The sequence below is a fragment of the Silurus meridionalis genome, chromosome 5 (genome assembly GCF_014805685.1).
Source record: "Silurus meridionalis isolate SWU-2019-XX chromosome 5, ASM1480568v1, whole genome shotgun sequence".
NCBI lineage: Eukaryota > Metazoa > Chordata > Actinopteri > Siluriformes > Siluridae > Silurus > Silurus meridionalis.
The window spans coordinates 16,671,135-16,697,295 of record NC_060888.1 but is presented as its reverse complement, the minus strand read 5'-3'; the positions used below and the strand labels follow the sequence as shown (position 1 = coordinate 16,697,295).

General features: G+C 40.2%; 1 protein-coding gene across 5 annotated transcripts in view; it reads left to right on the top strand.

Annotated features, from left to right (window-relative positions):
• tenm2a (teneurin transmembrane protein 2a) overlaps positions 1-26,161 on the top strand; it is a 290,186-nt gene that overhangs the window by 48,199 nt on the left and 215,826 nt on the right. For all 5 annotated transcript variants that reach the window (XM_046849490.1, XM_046849489.1, XM_046849487.1 and 2 more), the window contains exon 2: positions 23,815-24,087. In XM_046849490.1, coding sequence (XP_046705446.1) covers positions 23,871-24,087 — 217 coding nt within the window. In that variant the 5' untranslated portion in view covers positions 23,815-23,870. The remainder of the gene's footprint in view (positions 1-23,814; positions 24,088-26,161) is intronic.

Genomic DNA, 26,161 nt, shown 5'->3' with positions numbered 1-26,161 from the left:
CTCGGTGCCAGAACAGAGAAGAGCCTTGAAGTGTACTTACCTCTCATTCTGAGAGAAGGTGGTACCAGTCGAGCAGTGCTGGAGGATCTCAGACAGCGTGGTGCAGTGCGAGATGTGATGAGGTCACTGAGGTAAGATGGTGCTGGTCCATTTTTGGCCTTGTAGGCAAGCATCAGTGTTTTGAATCTGATACGTGCAGCTACTGGAAGCCAGTGAAGGAGCGCAGCAGTGGGGTGGTGTGGGAAAACTTGGGCTGATTGAACACAAGTCGTGCAGCTGCGTTTTGGATCATTTGCAGTGGACGAATAGCGTTCAGGGGAAGAGCTGCCAGCAGAGAGTTGCAGTAGTCAAGTCTTGAAATCACAAGAGACTGAACAAGCATCTGGGCAGCCTGTATGGACAGAAATGGTCGAATCCTTCGGATGTTATAGAGAAGAAATCGACAAGAACGAGCAACATTAGCGACATGTGGGAAAAAGACAGTTCATTGTCCATAGTTACCCCAAGGTTACGAGCAGTGGCTGAAGGGAGAGCAGAGAGTCATGAAGTGTTATTTGGAGATCTTGACCTGGAGATGAATCACCTGGGATGATCAGCAGTTCTGTTTTGCTGGGGTTGAGTTTTAGTTGGTGAGCACTCATCCATAAAGATATGTCTGACAAGCATGCTGAGATCCGAGCGAAGCTGTGGTATCTGATGGAGGGAAAGAAAAGATGAGTTGAGTGTCATCTGCATAGCAGTGATAAGAAAACCCATGTGAGGATATGACTTCACCAATGGAGTGGGTATAGAGGGAGAAAAGGAGGGGACCAAGTACAGAGCCTTGTGGGACTCCAGTGGTGAGTCTGCACGGGGCAGATGTGGATCCCCTCCATGTTACCTGGTATGAGCGACCTTCCAGGTAGGAAGCAAACCATTTCCATGCTGATCCGCAGATACCAAGGCTCTTGAGGGTTGACAAAAGTGTCTTGTGGTTGACTGTGTCAAATGCTGCTGAAAGGTCCAGGAAGATAAGTACAGATGACAGCTTGGCTGACCGAGCAGCATGCAGTTTCTCAGAAACAGCCAAAAGGGCCGTCTCTGTGGAATGTGCCGCTTTGAACCCAGACTGGTTCGGATCATGGAGGTTGTGATGCAGCTGAGGTCGAGGAACTCTCAGAACTTACAAGAATTTACAGACCACGCTGATGGTACAGGCATTTCTATCTGTGCTTTTGTTCCCAATGGCTTCCAGTGGCAGTGTGGGGCATAGTGGTCAGCATCATCTAAAACAAATACATAGGCTTCATAAATAAAAATGCCTCCGACTCACACTTAGGTTTAAATCTGAATTCAGTACAAATAGATATAATAGATAATGGCACTGATATTTGCATACCGCAGTCAAACCTCACAGCCAGTGTTAGTTTTTGTTTTTTTGTCCATCCTTGGACTGTCCTACATTATAACCAGAAGTCATCAATCATGCAGCTTTGTCCATGAACATTACAATTTCTGTGTGGAAGAAAATCCATATAAAATATTCACCGCAATTATGCGTGCACCACACTTTGCATCACTATCAGGCTCCGTCTCTCCTCGGCAGGGTGGACCGGTGTTATAAACAGGTCGTTATTCATGCCTGAGAGAAACTCATTGCAGATCAGCAATCGTATGGCTTTATTTAGGCGGAATGATAATGAGGCACAACAATGAATTCAGGTTATGAGGCTCTTACAGGCTCAGTAATAGTGCTGACTGCGTGTTGACATTTTACTAAAAAGATGCAGACACCTAGTCAAAACATTTACCTTTACAATCATAACAGCACGCAGCGGCTTTCAAATGGAAATAGTAAACAAGTATACCTATATTGGTCATGAATTAAATGACAGAAAATATTACGGCTTTGATATTTTAAGGCGCACACATATAGAAAGTTATTATACTTTTCTACACATACTATTTCTGAAAAATTTTTGCTTTCATTTTTAAAGTGTAAATCAGCAACCTGCACCGGGACAGCATCTGCAATTCGTCCAATGACACATTGTTATTCTGAGAAAGACATCTTGTAAAATAGCTGTTGTCCTACACTCTCTCCCAGGTCCAGTTAATGATTGGGCTTGGTGATATCTTCTATCAGCATGCTCACTCAGCTTTTGTTTTCTGCTGCATCCTCCCCCATCACTCCCTAGGCTGCATGAAAAAGAGATGATCGAGCACATTGTTTCCTTGTCAGAAAGACAACACACACACACACACACTCACAAAGCCGTGCCTCTTCTCAGATCCACATACGCATAGCCGAGCTGCAGGGGAACTTCTATATGTGCCCACTCTAAAGCAGTGCACTCTACACTAACTAAATGTAACCCACTTAGAGCTTGTCCTGTGTGCTGAGCTTCTAAACAGCCTTTTTTCAGCATCTATTTCTGCTCTGTTATTTCTGATTATTCACCTCTTAATAACCAAGTTGATGAAACAATTACATCAGGTTGATGAATGCAGCTGAGTCTCATGTCCAATGTTTTTGGTTAACTAGGCTAGAATGGTAACTAAACTATATATTACATTGAATGAAAAACCTTAATAGCTGCTGTGGTTAGTAGTTAAGCACATTCATGCATTTATTCATTTATTTATTCATCTAACTTCAGCATTCACTTTTTCCTGGTCAGAGATATGGTGGATCCAGAATGTCTTGGGCACATAGCATGAGGTACCCTGAATTGGATGCAAGACCTTTGTTGAACACCAATCACAGACATTCACACACTCAGTTACATCTGCAGTGTGGGCAATTTAGAATTTAGCTGTTATCAAATATGAAGTGAAACTTCAAAGGAAACCAATGCCAAAATTGGCCACAGTCCATTCATACAGAGTAGTGGAAATGAACGAGTACTTACCAGGTGAGGAATGACTCTGTGTAGCTATAGACTTTATTCTGTCTTTATAACATGCCAGATGTAAAACCACCTTTTGGTGTCATTGACAAAAAACAGCAAGTCTTTAGGTAACATTAAGAGACATCTGTGCAGGAAAAAAAGTGTGTGGGGGGGTATGGTTCATTTTGTGGAATCCTATTGCATATAATCATACACCGACCAGGCATAACGTTATCGCTACCGATCAGGCATAACATTATGACCACCTGCCTAATATTGTGCTTGTCCCCCTTTTGTTGTCAAAACATTTCTGATCCGTTAAACATTAACAGCATTAACTTTTTTAGCAGTTTGAGCTACAGAAGCTCGTCTGTTGGATCGGACCACACAGCCCAGCCTTCACTCCCCACGTGCATCAACGACCCTGCCTCCGGTTCACCTCTCTTCCTTCCCTGGACCACTTTTGATAGATACTGAGCACTGCAGACCAGGAACATCCCACAAGAGCTGCAGTTTTGGAGATGCTCTGACCCAGTCGTCTAGACATCACAATTTGGCACTTGTTAAACTCACTCAAATCCTTGCGCTCGCCCAATTACCTGCTTCTAACACATCAACATTGAAAACAAAATGCTCACTTGCTGCAAATATCTCCCACCCAATAACAGGTGCCATGATGAAGAGGTAATCAGTGTTATTCACTTCACCTCTCACAATGTTTTAATGGCATAATGTTATGCCTGATCAGTGTATATCTGCTGTTGCCAGAAAATAAGCTTTTCTAATCACATATGGGCAGTTGGTCTTTCACTGCTCCTAATTGGCAATAACTTTACATGCACCTACCAGCCCATGTCATGATGCGATATTTGCATTGAATACGTACATAAATAAATAGTCATCTTTACCTGTCTGTTGGACAACATGCACTTCATGTAGAGCTAATCAGTTTGTCACTATGGTCTGAACTACAGGTAGTATATGTAATTGCTTCCTCTTATCTATTCTGTATATTTTTAAACAAGGCACTATGGTGTTTTAGTGAAAACTCTACAGCATCCATTACTATTGAGGCTCATGTTCTTGTTAGAATTACTAGCCTTAATAGATATAATTTATCACTCTGTTCATTAGTCAACTCTACAAAATCATGTGTTGCTCATTCACCTTACATTGCCCCAGCTTGGCTCAATATCAGCCGGTGGGCTGTGGCTATGTGCTGCTAGCATGGTTTGATGGCTTTGCTATACCACAAACTTTTACTGCTGAGACTGCTTGGCTAGTTAGCTAGTTAGCTAGATTCCTCTCACTGGACTCTCTTAATTGTCTCCTGGGTGTAATCAGTTTTTTTCCTCCATACCACCATCTTTAATCCAAAACATTTAATCTGCTAAATTAACTAGATTAACTTTCTAATTATTGATGTCTTTCACATCATGTTCTTTCACAGTACACACAATAGTGGTTAGCAATACATGCTGAGGAGCTTAGTGTCTGAGCCAACTAGAAGCTGAAGACAGGCATGAGTTGTGTGCTCACTGCCTCTGTCTAAAGGACACAGACTCAGTAGTTGCCAATGCCACATCCTGCATAAACTGAGACACAAAACAAGGGTCCAAAGAACCAATCTAAGAACCAATCAAGGAATTTAATAAATTGGTTTCAGACATGCCGTCACGTAGGCTTTATTGTCATTTCAACCATATCGAGTGCAGTACACAGTGAAACGCAACAACATTTCCCCAGGACCAAGGTGCTCCAACAAAACAACATACATTATTAAAAGGAACACAGAACTACATAGAACTTTAAACAAACAACACAAAATGCACAAAAAACGACAAGAGACGGCATGAGACAAGGAAAGAACAGTAACACAGTAGTGCTGACCAGTACAGTAGAGAAGATACTGTACAGAGCCACTGTTGAAAGTGATTCAGAAGTGAAATCTTTTAACAGTGCTGTTTATAGGCTAGCAATGAGTCACTGTCCATGTACCTTAATGACAACTGCAATGATTTAACAAGTGTCATGTTTAACTACGGCTTTAAAAATGGCTTAAAATGAGTCGAACAGTCTGATACTGCAGGTACCACTGAAAGCCCCTAAACTAGCCCTGGCAGGCTCTGAAAAAAATGGCTTGAGTGGTGTTGGATAGTGTTGCACCGCCCATGACTGTCAATGTCGTTTTTTTTTTTTGCAGCAGAATTTGCTTTGCTTAAGTAAAAAGAGTTTTTCAGGGCATTGAATTAAGGAATGAACATAAAGATGAGCTGCATCTGTGGTGCATGTTCTAACTAATATAACATTGTGCAGGCAGCAGGGTCAGCGCTAGGTCTTCCTCATTGTGGTGGTACACCTAAGCCAGGATATGAGTTAACTCACCACCAACCTGGCTCATGCATGGCACCAAGTGTGGTTAGCACAATCCTCTCTGCCAGATATGTGTGCAGATCCGGCCTGTGAAATCTTGCCAGTGTTGCTGTTCGGGCCTGCCTCCAAAGATGCCCTAGAGAGAAGAGTACAGGGTTTAGAACCACAAACCCAGCATGGTTATACGGACCGTCCTTGTGGCACTTTTAGGTTTTGCAAATCAATCTTGTTACAGGCTAGAAGCAAAAGAAATCTGGCACAGGCTTGGCACCAAATCCGTTGAGGGTGAAATCTTTTGGAGCACAGCCTGTCCGGTTTTCTTTTAAATTTATAACAGAATACACGGTAATATTACCCTGAGACAATGCAGGACACCCTTAATAACTGTCTAATGGGAGATCACTATATTCCCCATCTACTGATAGCTACCTGTGCTGATAAATTTCTCTTTAATCTGACACGTGGTGCATTAGTGTCTGGATCTTGAAACTAATGTCTGCCATTAGCTCCCACCTCCTTGTACGGCCTGCCTTCTGTGCGCCTGCTTAGCATTCACTTAACAACATCTTCTGCAACGTCTCAATGTCTTACTTAGGCGCATGTCCATACATCAACCCTGCAGATATCCTGCGAATTTCCTTTTAGCTGCACTGCATTGGTGAGTTTGCCTTTGCCATGCCTCGTGCACGCTGCATATACACAAATACTGCTGTTGACGTTGATTTGTAAAGTGTCTGGAACGTGTTCTTCTCTGGGACTTTATTACTGCAAGAGGACCAAACACACCACCAAGAGTGTGTTATCTATGCACTCCTTCTGTCTGACACTTGCCTTCATGTTTCATTCATCTCTTGTCTAAATACATCTGCCGTACCATTTCCTTGACACTGTGTACTAAACTCTGTTAAATATAACCTTTAGCCTAAGCCATTCTCTCACAAAACATCTGGTCAAGATTCGTCCCTCTATCGAGAATAAGAAAAAGTGGTGTCTTCCTTGAATGTAATGGAAGTCTGTATGAGGTTTGTACACAACCAGACCAATTTCTTTAGCATTTTGTCATCATGAAGATTACAGTGTTTTTGTTTATTCGAATTGTGTTTAGATGATAGGGCAATGCTTCATGACAACACTCGTGCAAGGTGATGAATGAGGTGCGCATGGGTGTGGTGGCCTGATATGGTCAGTATTTATGAGGCTGGGTTCTGCACTGACACAATAAACGGAAAGGATGCGGTGGCACGCACTTAGTGGGACTGAAAGACATGTAATGTCCTGACAGCCAGAAATGTGTGACAGATAGCTATTGTGTGTGTGTGTGTGTGTGTGTGTGTGTGTGTGTGTTTTCTTGTCATCATGAACAGCAAGGTGATAATCTTTCCCTATTGTGAGCAAATTACCCAGTGCAGCTGAAATTTCTATTGACCCTTCTTTATTTGGGAGTGTGTAAAGCACAGCATCATTTTATTCACTATATACTTGTAATCGTGTTTCTTAGTAGAAAGCATGATTGAGCCATTAGTCTTTCAATTCCATACACACGGCATAATCTCCCTGCCGTATGCTGTCTGACGATCCGAGGAGTCCCTGCCCCACTCAGCAGCACCTTCTGAAAGAGTTTCCCTTCTGTACTGTTTCTCTGACTACAGGAGTCACAGGAGTCACAATAAAATGTTTGCAGGAAGTTGTGACCTATGTATTATAACGGTTCTAACTGAGTGAGGAGACGTTGTGAGATCCACTGTAGGACCTTCTTGACTTTTCGGCTAGCATACCTGTCAAGTACTGTCAAAAGTTTTCTATTTGCAGTCTAACAAGCTCTGCACTATACGATCATTTAATATGAACTTGATTCTGTTCTGAGAACGTTCAGTACATTTAACAATGAACAAACAGACAGAGCATTATTAGTCTGTAAATTTAAATAGTCTTTCTTTTTATATATAATAATAAATCTCAGAAAAAAAAGAACTCAGAAAATAATGAGCCTGTTCAGACCAAATTATGCCTTTTAATAAGTTTTTTAATTTTTACATTGTTCTCTAAGTTTTATCAGTCTTAGTGAATGAGATGTATTTTTCAATACACTGTTGTATTGTAAAATGCAATAGAAAAGAGGGCAACTTTCTGAACAACCACACATCTTTCTAGCTGGTTTTTGTTTCCTGCAACATTGCATATAGAAAGATTTTCAAAAGTACGACTTGTACGACTTGTGTTCAAAAGTAAGACTTGTATACTTTCTACCTCTGGCATGCAGGAAATGTAAAACAACTAAGCAAATAAACAAATAAAAACAATTCATTCTGGAAGTTTAGACCACAACACAGGTGTCAGTTTTCTCGAATATTATTGGTCAGGAGGCATTGATTAGATTGATATAATGGTATGATTGATATAAAGGACAGTAGTTTTAGCTGTATTATGTACAATAGGTTTTCCAAACAGTACATGCAATTGCTCTTTATTAAAAGCACATGCACGTGTACATGAATGGCAGATTCTTCACATAGTCACATGGTCTTCACATAAAATTGATTCTTTCTCTTTTATATTAGACTTTTATGTAGCAGAATAAATCTCAGGTGGTTTTCACACTGAAAAACTTTGCTGCGATCCGAATCCAAGTGTGATTGTTCCTGGTACTTTCCTAACGTCTGGTTTCCGACAAACTTAATTATTTGAACCTCTCTGCTTTTGCATTCACATCATGACAAGCGCACAGCAAGAACACAACGCGACCCACCGTATTGTTTTTATTATTTTAGTGCTATTATGTGCGGTAAACCACACCCTGCGCGTCGCATGGCGCAATTTATCAGATGTACAGGAGAAACCTGACTAGGAGTTTCATTCGCCTTCACCGGAATTGCAGCAGGGTTTCAGTGCAACCGAACTCAGACCACCTCAGGTTTGGTGCCATTGTCACATTACCGATTTTTCATGAGAACCGGTCTCTGTTTTGGAAATAACTGTCGGCGTGAATGCCTTCTCAGGTGTCAACACTTACTCACAATAATGGTGCTTTTTACATTTTCATGGCATGCATGGGGAAGTCTTCAGGACAGAGGGGATTCGAGGTAAGCTGTGTTTTTGAGAGAGTGAGTGTTGATTGAGTGCTTGTATCTGTTACAATGCAAGGAAACAGGAACTAAAATCAGGACATTCACCTTCATTATATGTAAAACTGCAAACCAAAAAATTGCCAGCGTGCTATGCCTTAAAAATCATTTATTTAAACCAGATTGCCAAATTGCTCTTTTTAAGTAGAATAACACTTAAAACTGTGCTGTTTCCACATATTTCCACAATATGTAAGTATTGGGACACCCGAGTTTTTTCAGCAATATATGTGGTTCTTCCCCAAACTGTTGCCACAAAGTCGGAGGCACACAATTGGACAGGATGTCTTTGGATGCTGTAGCATTTAAAATTCCCTTCACTTGAACTAGGAGACTCAAATCTAATCCAGCATGACAATTCCAATGTGCACAATGCGAGGTTCATGAGGATATGGTTTACATGTGTTTGAGTGGAAGATCTTGATTGTCCTGCTATAGAGCTCTGACCTCAACCCATTTAAACACCTACATTGGTAAACTGACTTCATAAGTACCTGACTTTTACTAACAGCATGGTAGCAAAATGAGCACAAATCTCCACAACCACACTCCAAAAAAATCTAGTTGAGCATCTTCCCAAAAGCGTGGAGGGTGTTATAACAGCAAATGGGTAATAAATGTGGATATTCAGGTGTCCAAATTTTTTTGTACTTTTAAAACCACTATTACTACTACTACTACAATTGCTAATAATAATAATAATACACAAGAATAAACAGCCCCTAGTGATGAAATGTGTGTAGCTAGCTCATTTCAAAACAAAATCCCACATAGAACCATCTACATTAAAAATTTCAGTTTTTAATGGTGAAGGTGGTGATCCATTCAAATAGTTGTTGAAGCTTTTATTTTAATAATTCGGTTACTACTTCCTTAATTTCCTTCTTTCCTACCTTCTTTTTTTTGTGCAGATATTTGTCAGTTTTGATTGCCTGCAAAATATTCCTCAGCTTTCAGTGCAAAGGCAAAGATCTGAGACTGCTGTGTTCCTGTCGGATCTTTTTAATTTATGTAAACTCGTGTATTAATATGAGTCTCACACCCACACTCAAGCAAGAAGTTCTCACGAGAAAAAGGTGGAGGTAATTACCACTTTATGACAAGATCCTCTAACCACAGGGACAACATGAGAGGGGAGAGATTACACACATGAAGAATAATGATAAGAGGACAGTGGTGTGGAGAGTGTGCCCTGTTGTCTTTGGCTATCCATATCATTATTACTGTTGTTGTTGTTGCACATTTGCATGAGCACAGGTAACATTCGTAATTAATTTGCTCAAAACCATTTAAAGACCACTTTCTGCACAAAAGGCGCGTTCCAAACAAAATCCTAAATATATTCATTTAATATTTATTGTCACAGACCAAAAAAATGCGTTCTGCACGCTTGTAATCGAGGATAAGGGAAAATGAGCTTCACATAAACAATGAACTTGAAACTACAATAAAAAGAAGTCTTCATTTTTTTTTTTTTTTAAAGGACGCTCGCTCCCTCGGTGAGCACGCTCCACGTGCCATCAAACACGTTTTGTCTAACTTTCTATTCTCTTTCCCGTTTTCTCAGCTCTTTTCACATCAGTTGCCTTCCTAAGACCTCAGAGATGCTTGAGGTTTTATTTCTTAAAATTGCAATTGGGCCCTTCAGACGCTTCGCTTCCCCAGACACCAGATACCGACTTTGCAAGGACATTTTGTTACACTAATAAGAATGTGGTGCGGAATCACTTGGGAGTGGGATATAAGCATAATTAGCTCAAATCCTGCTTTATATTCTTCGTCTGTGCTGACATTACTTAACAGCAAATGTTCTTTCTCTTTGTCTTTATAAATATTGCTTGCTGTTGCTAGTGTTGATTGGATCCTTGACTTGCAGTGGAACGGGAGAACACTGATGGAGATTATACACAAAGACAAGGAAGAGGGTTCTCAAAGCAGATTTTTTAAAAGAAAAAAAAAAGATATTCAGTTCAATATACATTAAAGGTAGATAATGTTGACATATTGAATACATTTTGCATAACATTATTCAGTCTATAACCATTCACCGAACACATTCACAAGGGATAGAGGAGTTTTAGGTGTATTATATGGACACCTGACCATTCATGTGCTTTTTGAACATCCCTTCCACATTTTGGTTTCCATTTGTGGTTATTATAACCTCCACTCCTCTGGGAGGGTGTTCCACTAGATTTTGGCGTGTGCTTGTGGATATCTGTGCGCATTTAGTCATAAGGGTGTTAGTAAAGTCAGGTGCTGATGTAGGATGATGACGTTTGGGGTCCAGTGCAGAACCAAACCAAAGCTGTTCAATAGGGTTGAGGTCAGAGCTCTTCAGCAGGCCACTCAAGATCTCTTTAGGAGGCCACTCCAACCCACGTACATTATACTTTTCATGGAGCTGCACAGGGGTATGGTTATGATACTGATTTGGGGCTCCTAGTTCAAGAGCAGTGGAAATTTTTATGCTACCAGATATGACTGGGAAAAGTCAGGTGTCCCAATGCTTTTGTTTTCCACAATACGTATCATTGTATTTGATGAATGTGTAGTAGAATAGTAAAAAAAAAAAAAGAAGAAAAAACTGCAAAAATCTGTCTGCCTGCTTTTCTTGTGTTCAAGATGGTTTTGCTAATTACCAGTCACTAGCTAAATCTCCTCTATCACATGACAGGTACGAACTAATGAGGGTGGAGCGAAGACATGCCTCCTCCGAGACACGTGAAGCCTTCTCATCTTTTCACACTGTTACTCATACAGAGCTACAGGGCAGCTGCACACACTCAGATGAAAGCACTACCTGTCCTCTTTTGCATATATGAGCTCATGTACACTATGATTATGTAATGTAACACTAATTGACAAGGGAGACAAGCAATCTAGTCTTTCCCATCCAGAAAGGATGGCCGGTGTTGTTCTTTCCAAATTCGAACTCCTCTTTAAATCTCCTGATGGTAAGAAATACACCGTTGTGTCGCTCAGAAGACTTATTTGATTACGGTTTAGGATAGATACATGCAGTATTACAGTGAAACGTCCCAATCATTTCAGTGTGTAAGTAAAAAGTGGCTGCCAAAATGCCTGTATAGTTAAAGGCAAAGTATTACAATGTGTAAAAAGAATCTTGTGTTTTAATGCAACAAGTGACTTTTAGTTCAGTTGATGAAACCGGGATTGACATTTCTATATTCTGTTACTCAAAGGCATAACTCATTTCTTATTCCAAAACATATCATTATAACATCAGCCAGTTCATTAGAGCTAACCGTGGTATATCTTTTTTTTTTTTTTTTGTGGTTGCCAGATTTAAAATGCTCTAAAATGAAGCCTGCACATACAGTGCATTCTGGAAGTTGTATAAATCTGAAGGGTTTTTCCCAGGCTGCAACTGATACACAGTATTAACAGCGTAGAAAAAATGTTTTCAGTCCATCAAACGCAGTGTGTAGGGGGATACTGTATTTGTAAAACTCACAGAGGATTAAATATCACCGGAACATGCTGATATCCAGAGATAGATGAGAGAGATCATAGTAACAGATGTGAGTGACGTCTGGAACAAACAGAGTGAAAATGACAGATGGTTAAGAAAGAAGAGGAGAGATCTCAGGCTTTGCACGTGCAGACAATAGTGCTTCTGCTGATTATGCCGATATTAAACTCCAACACAATCTCTAGTCTCGCTTCATCCCCCAAGATAACCACGTTGTCCATAAAAAAGAAACATAAAGGCAACAGATTTAATCATACCATCAGTCTTTGTTGGTCGTTGTTGAGCCATCAACGCCTTTACAGCATACAAGGCAGGGTCTTAGATCATAAAGACAGAATGTGATGTTTCCTTTGTGTTTCGCACCTGCGCCATCCGCCTCGCCTGTAAGGAACAGCACTAAATGCGCCGGTAATAAAGCAGATCTGAGATGATGGTGAGCAGCTTACAACAGAGCTGCATCCGAAACGGTACATTTACTTAAAGAAAACGTTTGAATAAGGAAAATGAAATAGTTTGTACAAACATGTATTTTTCAGCCAGTGAGTAATGATGGAGGTTAATATTAAAAGCACTGATGATATTCGCGCTCTTTGCGAAACGTGTGTTTTATCATTTATTACATCATCCTATCTTTCAGCGTTAATAGATCGTCTCATTTTACCTGCGTTTTTGCCTTTGTAATGCCGCAAACCCAGCACAGAACATTCAATCCTCATTTTCTTTTTCAATTTACCCTCACAGCATCGGCCTCAACTGCCTCGCTCCCTCGGCCTTCCCCTCCCCCTCTTGCCTGCACCTCTACACATTGGATTTTCTGTCCATTCAGAATGAATTCAGGCCCTGTTTTGTTGTAACGAGCTTTGTCAATTGCCTAAATGTAAGTATGCACAATTTACACCCCAGCCCTGGCCATTTGTGGAATGCTTTGACATTATAAACAAATAAAAAAGCACTATTGCCTGCAGGCTCTAGTGGCAAACTAATGCACTCCTGTGACTGGTGGCTGCACAATGACCATAAAAATCCAACAGATCTCGATGTGGAGAGGGGAAGGAAACTAGAGGCATTTTTGCAACCATTTCCATCAATATGTGTTGCCCAGATTTGCAATAGTACTGTTACTGTTAGAACCACTTGTCCTAGCACTCCACTGGCGCGATCAAAATAACTGCTGCTGACACTACAACTGCTTTTAAAACACTTAAAATCACTAAAGCACACGCCGTACACGTTGTTAACGGAGGGTTTTCTGATGTCCGTTCACATCAATAAGGACTGTTATAGAGTTACTTCGTGACTTTATTGGACTTGTGTGGCTGTAATATTCTCCAGTGTGTCATCTAGATGCTACAGTGTTCAAAAGACGCATGCACATTTGTTTCCCAGTATAGGACTAGATTACACTGATCGGGGACAAATGAAAGTCCCTGTAGTGTCCACCTCCTTCTAATAGCTAAGGGTCAAATGCTTTTACACTCATGCAGTCCGGCCGCTTTCAAGGTCCCAGTCAAGGTTAAACTCCCATTGTCATCATTTCCTGCTGCGCTTAGAGCCGGACAGAAAAATAGGACATCGCATTGTGTGGTCCGCAGAAAATGTGACTAGTAGTCACATTTTTGTAAACAGTTCATTGAACATTTAATTTCTAAAGTTTTTATGGAGAAGCAAGACAAATGAGTGGATATTTGCCTTTTTTTTTTTAAATTTGATGAAAAATGTATTGATTTTAGTGTGTACTGAAAACTACAATTCGTTGTAATAAAATACATCAAAAAACCAATGTACACAGACATCTGTACATTAGAAAACGATTTCTTTTGTTAAATTAGGCATCCTTTTATCTTATCTTTTTCGTCTGCAGCTCTCTTCATTTTCTTAGAACTTGTGCTATTGAAGTGCGAACCAGTGTGGTCTGATTTGGGGGAAGGCCTGCAGTTCTTTCCCATTCTTCACAGATGGATAGGGAATCATTCTCACTTACCCTTCATTTAATCCTGATTCCGCTCCTTCCCGAAGATGCTTGTTTTAATGATACTAAATCTACCATGCTTAATTCGACCAGTGAACTATATCATTAAAGCTGGAACTGAATTTCTATTGGTGCCTGGAGCAAGTCTTGGTCCAGTGGCAACTAGCAGAGAGAGAGAGAGAGCGAGAGAGAGAGAGAGAGAGAGAGACAGTAACAACTAAAACATTTCTATACAGATCTATAGCGCATGCTCGTCAGCCTCCGTGACTGGCTTTTGTATGGAGTGTAGCTATGTAATGTAATTGACCCTCATAATGCGTGTAGCACGGCTGGGGAGAGCAACCTGCAGCATCTCCAACAAAATATGTTACACTTTGTTTTTATTCGCTTTATTAAAGCACATCCAAACAGCAGCTTCTTGTTCACTGTGGCACGTAGATGCCGATGTGGAACTGAGAAGCAGAGGTTGGGTCCAGAGACTCACAGGGGGTCGTAAACCATATGCCACAGGGCTTTGTGTTGTTTCGAATTACGTGTTATTTCATTACAGCGCTGAAAATGACATCATTTTCAAAGCGTCCTTCCAAGTTTGGTCACTTGAATCGAATCCTGACCACTAAATAACGAGTTATAAGTAACGTCTGCTTGGAGTTTATCGCTTCCAGCAGTGGTCGCTTTGATTTGTATACATCATGTGGGTAACAAAAACGTTATAGCTCTGATAAATAGTCCAAATATTGTTTGTACACGTAGCAGGCCTACTATTTGAACAGCTTGATCATGTTCATAAAATGAACCTTTGCCGAGTTTGGACTGTGGAATTTGTTTTACAGGGAAGCGGTGAAGCACATTTTGAGTTCATTTCGAAAGGTGAACTACTGTGCTTACTTTCACACTCTCATAATATCCAATTGCATATCCAGGTGGATATTTATACTTTGATGACCTTTATGATACAGATAAGGTTTAGCATTTAAAGCCAGCGCCTCGCTCTGCCTTAGACATTATTTCAGTCGCAGACTTTGTTCTTGGAATTGATGTCACGAGTGCGGAGCGACTTAGTCTCACAGGAACACTAGGCTTTTTGGCAAATGGTGCTTTAAAAAAAAAAATACAAAAAAATCACCTGTTGACCAAATGACCTGCTCCATTTCTTCCAGTGCCCACGAGGCACTTATTAACGTCTGCACGAGCCAATTAAAACAGGAGAAGACCCCAGTTTTTTTTAAAAGAACGAATTACTTTTGGGATTATTTCAACTCTAATGAATTTCTATTGGATTTCTGATTTCGCAGCAAGATCCATTTATGTTACTTTTGTCACGTGACATCTGTACACACCCTAATCTTGTATTGTATCCAGTTAAGATGACAGAGAGCTATGTCCTTTTCACCTGAGGAAGGTTAGATACGAGCTGACTTCCTCTTGGCATCTGCGCTGACACTTTTTGGTGGTTGGCATTTAATCAACGAAGTGGGGACAAAGAACCTGATCACAGTTGTCATTTACCCCCAGGGGGACAGGGGTTTAAATACCGCTGCAATATCACTGTAGTGGGCTGTGTGCTCCTGATGCTTTAACAAAAATAAAAAAAAAATCTGTTCGGAAAAGTCATAACGAGCTGTCACGCGTCATCTCTGTCAGGAAGCTAATTACTCGGCATCACCAATTTCTGCGCTAGCATTTATTGCAAATTTGAATACTTCACCTAGCAGATGGTAAGAATGTCAAGCAGTGACACTGATTTATTTATCTTTACCCTTTTCCCCGGGGCGAGCCTGTCAGCGCTGTATTGTTTTAATAATGCTGCGTTCCATGCTGATTCGTCCGGATTTTTGCCGCTGCTACCACCTGGAGGTCGTAACACCTTCACGTCTCCATAATCCCACCAGTGCCGAAATCCCCGCAGCTATTCGACTTTTTATTATTTATTTATTTACTTTTTTTTTTCCGTCAAGGTTGCACTCAGAGCTTAGGGCTGTGACCGTGTCTGCGTTTAAAGCGCAACCCCGTACACCTTCATCTGCTCCATTGTCGCAGGCGTCAGCCTCGTTATCCTGTCTCGACTCCGGAACGTTCCCACCCAGCCTCGACACGTGCTCTCGCGCTGAAGTTTAAAGGCGAGAAAACACTGTCGGCTCTGTTATGTCAGGAAGAGCTTGAGCGATACTATTTTTAAGCCTATTTAAATCAGCAGGAAATCAATCTCCTTCTGTTTCGGGAACTCGTCCGTGTCAAGGCACTGACATGCAGGTCTGGTGTAGTTTCTGGCGTAATCTTTAGAAGTGTCACAAACCTTTTCCTATGGGACCTGATTTGATCACATTTGTCTCGGTCTGTTTTCTGCAATAGTGGCTGCTCTTTTAATTACTGTGTGTAGTTGCATCATGGTCCTTGCACAGTGTCATTCTGTGACAGCTGGTTTCAGATCATCAGCATGTCAGCATGGAACATTTGACTTCCTCAAATCCCTTTCTTCTCAGGCAGATTACGGAGTTCATAGCTCGGGATGAATATGGATTTTGAGATTAGTCGAAAAAAAAAAAAGCTACTCTTGCAGTACTTTTTTTGTAAGGAAATGAAAAGAAGCCAAATGGAGCCAGATATATTTGTTTAGTCTTTTCAAATCCTAATGTGTTTTTTTTTTTTTTTTTTTCCTCTCTCTTAGTATGGTTTAAGCAGGTGACCACATTGAGCTAAAATACCAAAACAGCTCCAACAATGTAGAAATGTGATGCATTGTGTCAATTGTAAACAGATGATATGCAGTGCACACACTCTTGATCAAAAAAAAAAAAATAAAAAAAAAATAAATGCCCAAAATATTAGGAATCTAATACAATTCCAAACAAATGGTTGGTCAGGAAATTAGCCGAAATTAAACAAATGCTGTCAATTTCTCCATTCATTCAGTTTTGACTAATGGCTTGTAAAAAAAAAAAATTCAATTGCACATCCTGCCAAGTGACTTTATTTCACATCACACATTTAAATCATTATCCTAATTTCACCTTTGCACATTGATTTGTTGTTAAGACCGTTAAATGCTTCATATTTTGCCAGTTTGGAATTTTGGCCCAAATGATTTAAGGCTCATTGATTTGAATTAATTATTTATATAATAATTAAAGAAATAATTGTACAATGATTTAAATGATTATTTATATAATAACCCAGTAATTACCCATTCGTATGTGCATTGTACTATGGACTATGGCATAGCCAAAAAACTTAATCTACTTGCATGCACTTGGGTCCGTTTTTATTTTGCACCGGTGTATTTCTAAGACAATAAATAAAAGAGATTAATGAGGACATTCAGCCCTACACGCCCCTCAGTCAGGGCAATTTATGCACCGAGTTTGAAGCGTTCAGCTCAGGCCAAATCACTGACGGCTCGGATATGTTGTATAATATGATGCAGAACGGATGTATTTGCTGTGTATCGTAATGTCTATTTGAACAATATGCGACAGAGAGCAGATTCTCTGGGGAGCTGTCAGCAGGTATGAGAGAGACAGAGAGAGTAGAGAGATAGATGAAGCCTAATCACACTGTAGAGCTGGTTATGGCTTGGCACTTCTCTTTGTTTGGACTCAAAATGGCCGCCTTGTTCCAGCTGAAGGAGTGCCATGGCCAGACACTGCCCCATCGACTGCACCTCCATATTGGGTTTGATTAATGACCCCTTGCCCGGGAGAGGATTCACTCATTAAAATCTCAATCGAAGGCCACACAAGGCTTCAGTGTTCCACCTCTGCTCACCAACAATGTGTGACACAAATTTCACATTTGTACTTGTGGTCTAAGCCAGAGGGAAGGAGGGTAATTAATATCAGATGTAAGAATGGCAGCAGATGAGCACGCTGGCAAATAACCCGTCTTGTAGTCCTCTCCGTGCTGGAAAGACACCTACCACCCTCTATTTTTTCCTCTCGGAAGGGGAGTGAGCAGTTTGTCCCAGTAGGACGCAATTAGGCATTAGTTGCCTTAGTGTTTTTTTTTTTTTGTTTTTTTTTTTCTGTGTGTGTGCAGTCTGGACAGCTAATTCCTCTTAAGATAAATCTCTGTGTCCTCCCTGCTAAAATTAATGCACAAGCCTTTGCTCCTGTGCTCCTGATGCTAGATAACGTGCAAACAGAAAGTGCAGCAAAGAAAAAGTGGGGGAAAAAAGGATTATATTCACATGTACATATACAATATTTTTGGTTTAATAAGAGCGTTGAATTGTAATGAATTCCATAAATGACATATTTTTCTGCTTTATCGGCATGTTACAAGAAGCGAGACGTACGTTAGATATTGCATTATGAATTAGGGGAAAAAATCTGTCTAGTGGTTGTTTCTTGCAACAAACATCATTGTAATAAGATCATGTGCATGGAAGACTGGGATTATTCACATGGTCAAAGCCAGACATTATCTGTTTAATATATATTTGAAAACCAGGGGGTAATGTACTGTATGTGTTTCACTCATTCACAGTTGTAGCAGTCTGGTTATTCGCAAATTGTTTTAATATTTCATTCTGCCTCACCTACTTCTACCTTTAAACCTGACCTACTTATGTAAAAGCAAGTACGGGTTTACAGTACACAGGAACCGTGTAACACGCGCTCACTTTGTTTTATCAGCCTCATCCGCATCATCCTCAGTTTCATCACCTGAGCTCAGTCACTCACCACATGCAAACACGAATCTCATCATCGACTCTTTATTCAACCGAGCTCTAATTGCTCTTACATCAGTGGGGAAATAATCACTGATTCATTCAATCTGTTCACCTCTGTTGACTAAATTTCTTTTGTTAATGCTCCTTTAACAGGCCATTTAAACACGAGACACGAGTGTCCGCTCTCATCAGTACAGAGTGTACAGAGAACTGCTCTTCTCTCTTTGGTGATTCACAAAATAAATTGTTTCGGCTTATATTCATTTCTCCCAAACCTCGATCATGTACAAAAAAATAAAGCACACTATTTGCTCTTATAAAAACCTTCACCCTTCTTGAAAGATGTTCCAGTAGATTTTGAAGCGTGGAGATTTGTGCTCATTCAGCTACAAGGGCGCTAGTTCAGTTCAATTCAGTTTTATTTGTAGAGTACTTTTAACAAGTGGACATTGTCCCAAAGCAGCTTTACAGAGAAAAACTGGTTGTACAATTCCAATCGATAATTGCTGAAAAATGATGAAATGATACGAGGAAGGAGAGAGGAACCGAGCGCAGTTAGATGTTGTCTTCATGGAAACAAACGTGCATTATGGTGCTGGAACCTGTTTGGGTTTTCGAGTTTCAGTGAAGGAAAAATGTTATGTCTCCATTTTTGTGGTAACAGTTTGGGGAAGAACTACATATGGCTGGAAAAGTCAGTAGTCCCAATACTTTTGCTCATATAGTGGATGTTTATACAGGCTTAAAGCTATCGGTAGAAAAATGTTTGGAGCCCATCACAAGTGTTTACCATTTAACTTAAAATTATAAGTGAGACGATTCCGAACAGCAAATCAATATCAGACGTGTTTATTTGACACACCTTTCGTGTTCTGAAAAAAAAAACAAAAAAAACGAGTGTCTACTTTGTCTACTGTCATAGTCAGTGTGTCGACTAATACAAGATTCTATTGTGCTGTTCAGTGAAAGTGATCTGTGCTGGAGCCAAAACTGTGTAAACAGACAATAAAAAGTGTTGTCTTTGCCTGCTGTAGAACCTTCATCTCAAGCCAAAATATACGTTATCATTAAAGAGGGACCAGAGCAAAGCCGGCAGCCAAAACATATCAGTGGGATAATTCAGAGCGTTAACCTCAAAAGCATATCCATCACGAGTAACAAAATAGTTTCTCATAGCAGGCAACATGTCAGCAAGGCTGTAATTTTACAGTGCCACAGAGGACCAACACCAAATTGTTTATTCTTAAGCTCTGCAGTTTGTGATAACAGGCTTTGTATGCTGATTGATATATTATTCAAATTCAGTTCAAATTCAGGTTTAGAATTATATGGTGTACGCAGGCCCACATGCAGGGAATAAAGTGAGCTCAGACAAAATACTTTTTTTTTGCTGCTTGAATTGCGGCCGATGTGCTGGGAGCCACGGACGCGGTTGTGGGTTGTTAATTTGCCCATTATTATATTAGATGACTCAGGTAATAGGTGTTTTTGAGCTGGTCTGATTGTAGAAGTGGATGTTTGGAGGTTATTCAGTACAGCGAACTAGAGAGCTTGACTCAGAGACTTTGCACCCTGGTTAGGTTTGTTCCTGATTATTTTTCGTTACGCGTTTGTAACGTCAAGACGTCTGGAGAGGAACAGAACACAGGCGCAACAGGCAATTAATCTGTCTCGACATCACTCAGGACTAATATCGAGAACTAAGTGTTTTTTTTTTATACATATTTCATGACTAGAGCTGGTACGGGGTCAAAGACTTTTTGAAAATACAAATGAAATTGCATTTGCATCTGTTAGCAGCTTCTCGTTTCGTTTTTTGTTTTTGACCCGGAACAAAAGGTTGCTCATCTCTTTTGTGTCCGGCTGCTTCTCCTCAAAATTTCCTCTCTCTCTATGCGCTGAACTGCATCTCACCATGCAGGGGATGTGACCGCACTGAAAACACTTTGCCTGTTGTATCAGTATTGTAAAACACGTTACGTTGCTCGCACTGTTGCCACAACCAAACATTAATAATGACACTGACATTAGACCTTATTTGTGAAGCCGGATTCGAATAGATTTGTTTGTGAATTGAAAGTGGGAAATTTTGTATTCATGAATTTCCTTTGTTTGGAAAAATGTGCATCTCCATTCTCGTGCTCCTGAGCATGTGTGAATTTATGCCGAAGTAGACTAATTAAAATTAGACTCGATCAACTTCAAATCATACGATTTGCATTGATTACTGCACCGTTACACATGGATTATTTCCGATTTGAGTTCAAATGACTGATTCATATTATGTTATTACAGTTAAATTACAGCAGTCTTTGGGAAAACTCACGATCATGCGACTTCACTAGAACAGCGAGAATGAGAATACTATTAGTATTATTGGTAAAAACCACTTGCTTTTTGACACTGGCCATAATTCAAGAATACACAAAAAAAATTAGGAACACAAAACCATACTTCCAGAACGATAAAATAAACGATTTAATGCGGACACAGAAACTGTGGCATGGAGGACGTGCGACTCTATCATTAACCAGTGCCTCAGCTAATAGAAGATGTAGAACTGGCTGATTATTATTCATATTTTACATTATAAAATTATTTTATTGCAATAGATACGAAAAAACTTAAAGAATGTAAGTTGTTTGTGTTCAATAAAGAATCTTACTATCAGATATATGAAGGGATACTGGGTTAGTTTGTGTGTGTGTGTGTGTGTGTGTGTGTGTGTGTGTGTGTGTGTGTGTGTGTGAGCACATGCGTTCCTCATGCCAGAAGCCAGTTACCATTAACCTTGAGCTCAATGATTGATCTGCTGTCCTAAATTTCACCATCTCTCCCTCCCTTACGCTGGCTCTTCTGTCCCGTTCTCCCGGGCTGGATCAGCGGAATGGGAGAGCATGCAGGACTGCTCCAGTTTGCTCCCACCCCAAGGCTCTGTCTTTTCTTCCTCTGTCTGGAGTGGATCGGAGAAGTGACCTGGTTACGCTGCCGTTTGGGTGTGTGCTGATTTGGTTTTCCCGTAAGCCATCTCACATCATCTTACCGCCTGGTCACCGCGTTTTCGCCGTTTCTCCACTCAAGCACTCTCAGCACTCACAAAGGCCCAGCATGTCATCACACTCCTTTCAACTGGAGTTTAAAAAGACCCCTTGGCTTCAACATGTGAGCGCTCCTGACACCACTGCCCCGCAGACACACGGCTTACTCGCCTATTTTGTCTTATTTGAAGACACCCCAGTATAGTCCAGTGTATTCCTGTGTGTTTTTTTGCGCTTTTTTATTTCACGTTCGTCACAGAAATGATATTTACGTAGAATAATTAGTGGCTTTGTTTACGAACGCCATTTTTCATGCCTTAATGGCATCTTTTACACATTAATGTCAGCAGTTAATCAATGGCCGCTGCCAGCAGATCTCAAACTGACCTTGGAGTATTCCCGTAATGAATCTTTATTAAAAGCATCATCTGCTGCATTGTGTTGAGTACAATCTGCTTTCTCTCTCTCTCTCTCTCTCTCTCTCTCTCTCTCAATCTCTCACTCTGACTTACTTTTTTTGTGTTTGACGCAATGATAGTCTGTTTATATTATAGGGTTTTTTGTTGTTGTTTTTTTTGGGGGGGCAACTGTCTCACATAACACCACCGTGTACAGTAAGTGATTATTCATAATTGAATGCGGTGACTTTTTAATGCACCATACATTATAAAAAAAATTGTATTATATAAATATTTGAGACCCGGCACCATTTTACTGTTTTTAGGTCAAATCCTTTTTGTGCTCTTTTCTATTAACAGCACAACATAATCACAAGCAACAATAGCATGCAATTTTGGTGATATTTATTCTCATTGTTTTTTTTTTTTAAGTATTGTTTTTTTTTTTTCACCTTGTTGTGCTTCTGCTTTGCTTTCGGTGCTAGTAAAACCCTGTCTGTGGTTCCAGTCGTGATGCACTGTAGTACTGGAACAGGGGCAGTTTTGCTGGCTGAGAGATGTGACTTGTCTTTGGTGGGAAAGTGCGAAAGGGTTTGAGATCAAACGCTGGCTCTGGAATCAACTCCATGTTGTCTGTTGAAAATGGGTTTTGGACAGGCAGAGCTGCTTTGAAACACACATTGAGTACACAAGCTAGAAAGGATTTCACATCCACACAGTGTGAAGAATCAAGATATGGTACAGGATGCATTCTTAGGTTGGCTGCCATTTATTCATAGTCACATTATCCTGGTTAGGCTCATAGTGGATGACCCTATCTCAGGAGGTAGGGGGTGGGAATACACTAGATGGGACAGCAGTCTATGGCAGAGCCCCATGCATACACATTCAGACACTCTTATTTACACCTAGTGGCCATTTCATTTCTTCAAGTTGCTGAATACAGAAAGAACATGCAAAACTGTACACAGATACTAACTTAGGCTCAGTTTTAAACCAGCAACCTTAAAGGTGTGGAAGTTGTGTTTTGTTTGTTTACATAAAAACTGAAGCGTATTTTGTTTAGTTCTAAAATCAGTAATGAATCAGATTTTCTGTTCAATCCCACAGGGCAAGTTCACTTCGAAGTGGTCTGAGAGCACTCCTGTTTTTCAGGTGGTTTCAATTCGTTGTTTTGATCTGCCTCCAAGCACAATTGCACTTCTGACCTGCTGAAATCAACCTCATCGGGGAAATAAACACACCTGGGCTCTATTCGGATGGATTCAAGCGCGTGTTTCATATATGAATGCACCCTTAGATAAAGATACTTCTCTCTGAGATCAGATCTCAGTTTTAATCTGTTAAAGGTTCTGTGCTAAGAATAGTGTGTGTCTGTGAGCGTGTGGGTCTGTGTGCGCAATTGTGTGGGTTCGCACCACCTGTCATGCCTTAAGCTCTACTGGTGTAGTTCAAGTTGCTTTTAATTATTGTCTAATTACTGTCAGCACTGGAGTGCTTCATAGTTTATGGCTTCGGAGGACGTATGCATGTCTGACATTTTGTCAATAACACATCATAGCTGCCCCCAGGTATATCAGGGGCAATGCGTTAGTGTGGCCATTAGATTGGCATGGTGAGAATGTGACGGTTGTGCTGCAACCCCTTTTGTCTATAGTGTAGTATCCTCATAATGAACGAGAGACACGAAAAGTGTGTAAATCATTTCCTCGTTTTGGCTGCAAATCCCTTGTTAGCATCAAACTCCCAGCACGTGAATCCCCTCTGATAAAAGATCAATCCCACTGACTTTCAGTAGTAGTTTAGTACTATGGTGATGTTCTTCTGCCAGGTTTTTCTGTATACAGCATTCATGGTTTTCATGTTTTCCATGTAGGTGAAGGAGTTGACTACTTGCTTGGAACTTCACCTCTAGAATTGGCTACTGTAGCCATGGACCTGAAGGAGCGCAGACACCGCTCTCTGACCCGCAACCGTTGTGCCAAAGAGCTCCAGTTCACTACTTCGACTCTGGATGTGCCCACTCAGAAATCGTACAGCTCCAGTGAGACTCTCAAGGCCTTCGAGCACGAGGCCCGTCTGCCTTATGGAGGCTGTGTGACTGACTTAGTACACCACGAAGCAGATGAATACACCAGACAAGGAATGGGTAAGTTTATCCTCCACACATGCAAGTGCATTATGTGAAATTGAATGCCACTATCTCTGTCTGAATGATGCTGTATTTGTTTTACCTTACATCCTACCACTGGAAAAAAAGGAAAAGAAACCAGAGATGGAAATGTCAGTCTTATCCGCATATTGTGTGAATTCCAGCTCTGACAGTTAATAATTAGTCTCAGCTAGAGATGTGTAACTGTTTTCTTGTAATCCTAATTGGTTTTTTTTTTGTACCAACCTTTCTGACATATTTAAATGGTTTTAATACTCAACACTGATCAGGCAGTTACTAAGGATGCATGTTGTTTTTTTTTTGTCTCGTAAGCTTTCTACAATTAGGAATAGCCCACCATCTAGTCATAACTGTATTTAGATTTGGTTAGAACACTTTATGCCAATGTTTTTGGTCACATCTTTCGTTTTCTGTGCATATATTCTAGGCTTATAGCTACGTCAAACAAAGAACAACAACTTGATTTGATATAATGAATCGCAATAGCAAACATTTTACCATGTTATCATTAAAGGCCATTAGGGCAATTGTTTAATGCTGCTTTTACATGAATAGTAACACTGAATATTTCTGTGTATAATACACACTTTTGTCGCTGTTAGTTTTTTTTTTTTTTACTTTTAGGTTAATCAGGACATATTTGGTATCTGAAAGGTGGCTACACGTAGCACACTGCATTATTACTAATTGTTGAAACATAGTAATTGTATATTAAAACTTTATATCATGTAAATTATAAGGTATTTATTTGATTGATAATAGGGGTATAATGGTACTGGTATTTGTATCGAACATTACAGGGCTTTCGCTTTGGTGCCAATGTGTCCTGAATGCAATTCTTTTTGCATGCGAAACATAGTCAAAATCTGAGTTACTTTAGGAACATGTTAAGTGGTGGTCCGCAAGTTTGTTAGTGTAACCAGTGCACTGTTTCTGTGCGTGCGCGTGTGTGTGTGTGTGTGTGTGTGTGTGAGAGCGCACCGATTAGACTCACCCGCCACAGGTGCCTCTTGCTGTTCATTTCGTCTGGCTCCGCCCTCCACATCGCAAACTGCCGCTTCCCCGTGCACCCGCTGTCACATCTGCATATCGAGGGAGTGAAGGAACGAATTAATTTATGAATAAATAAATTGAATGAATAAATTACTCTCTCGTGTGTTTTTTAAATTCAGACATTTGTTCAAGTATGCTGAAATAAGTGGAAGAGTAGAACATATTTAGAAAATTAAATATTAAATGTAAAGAATGCGCACACACACACACACACACACACACACACACACACACACACACACACACACACACACACTTAGTATACAAATCTGTATTACCCGAATGGGGTCTAACTAATGTAAACTATTTCATTAAATTTTTTCTATTCATTTAATTTCGTTTAAAAGTGTATAAGTGTAAACTCTTATTGTTTACAAGTACCAATAATAATAAACAAAATAAATAAAAAATGACAAGCAATTTTATGCTTTGCATTTCTCCCTCTAACTACTGCAATTGAACCGAACCGTGACTGAAAAATCGAGGTACGTAACGAAGCGTGAATTTTGGTCTTGTTACACCCCTAATTGATAATAATAACTATTATGATCAAAAACATGACTGTTTTGAGTAAAAAAATTAGTAAACTGTAACTATTGCATGAAAAGAAACTGCAGCAAAGTTTGCTCTTTTTCTTTTTTACTATTTTGCGCATGCACATTTGCTGGTAACGTAGCGAAGGCTGACGGCAGTCCTGCCCAAATCTGTGGAGAGATGTACTGCCATTTGCATTTACAGATGGTTTCTTCAGCTCCACTTTGCTCATGTGGTTGACCATCTTTACCTTCTGCTTTATGATTACTCAAAGGTATACCATGTGATTTGTTCAGGTGACATACATGGCCAGGTGATGCTTCTCTGTGGCTTTGCGTTTGAAAACTCTCGAGTCTATTTTGCAGTGTGATCAAGATCATTGTCTCATTCGAATATTTCCCTGCCAAACGTCTGATAGAATCATCGCGGAACTCCTCTTTTCATTTAGTATTTTGAACACACT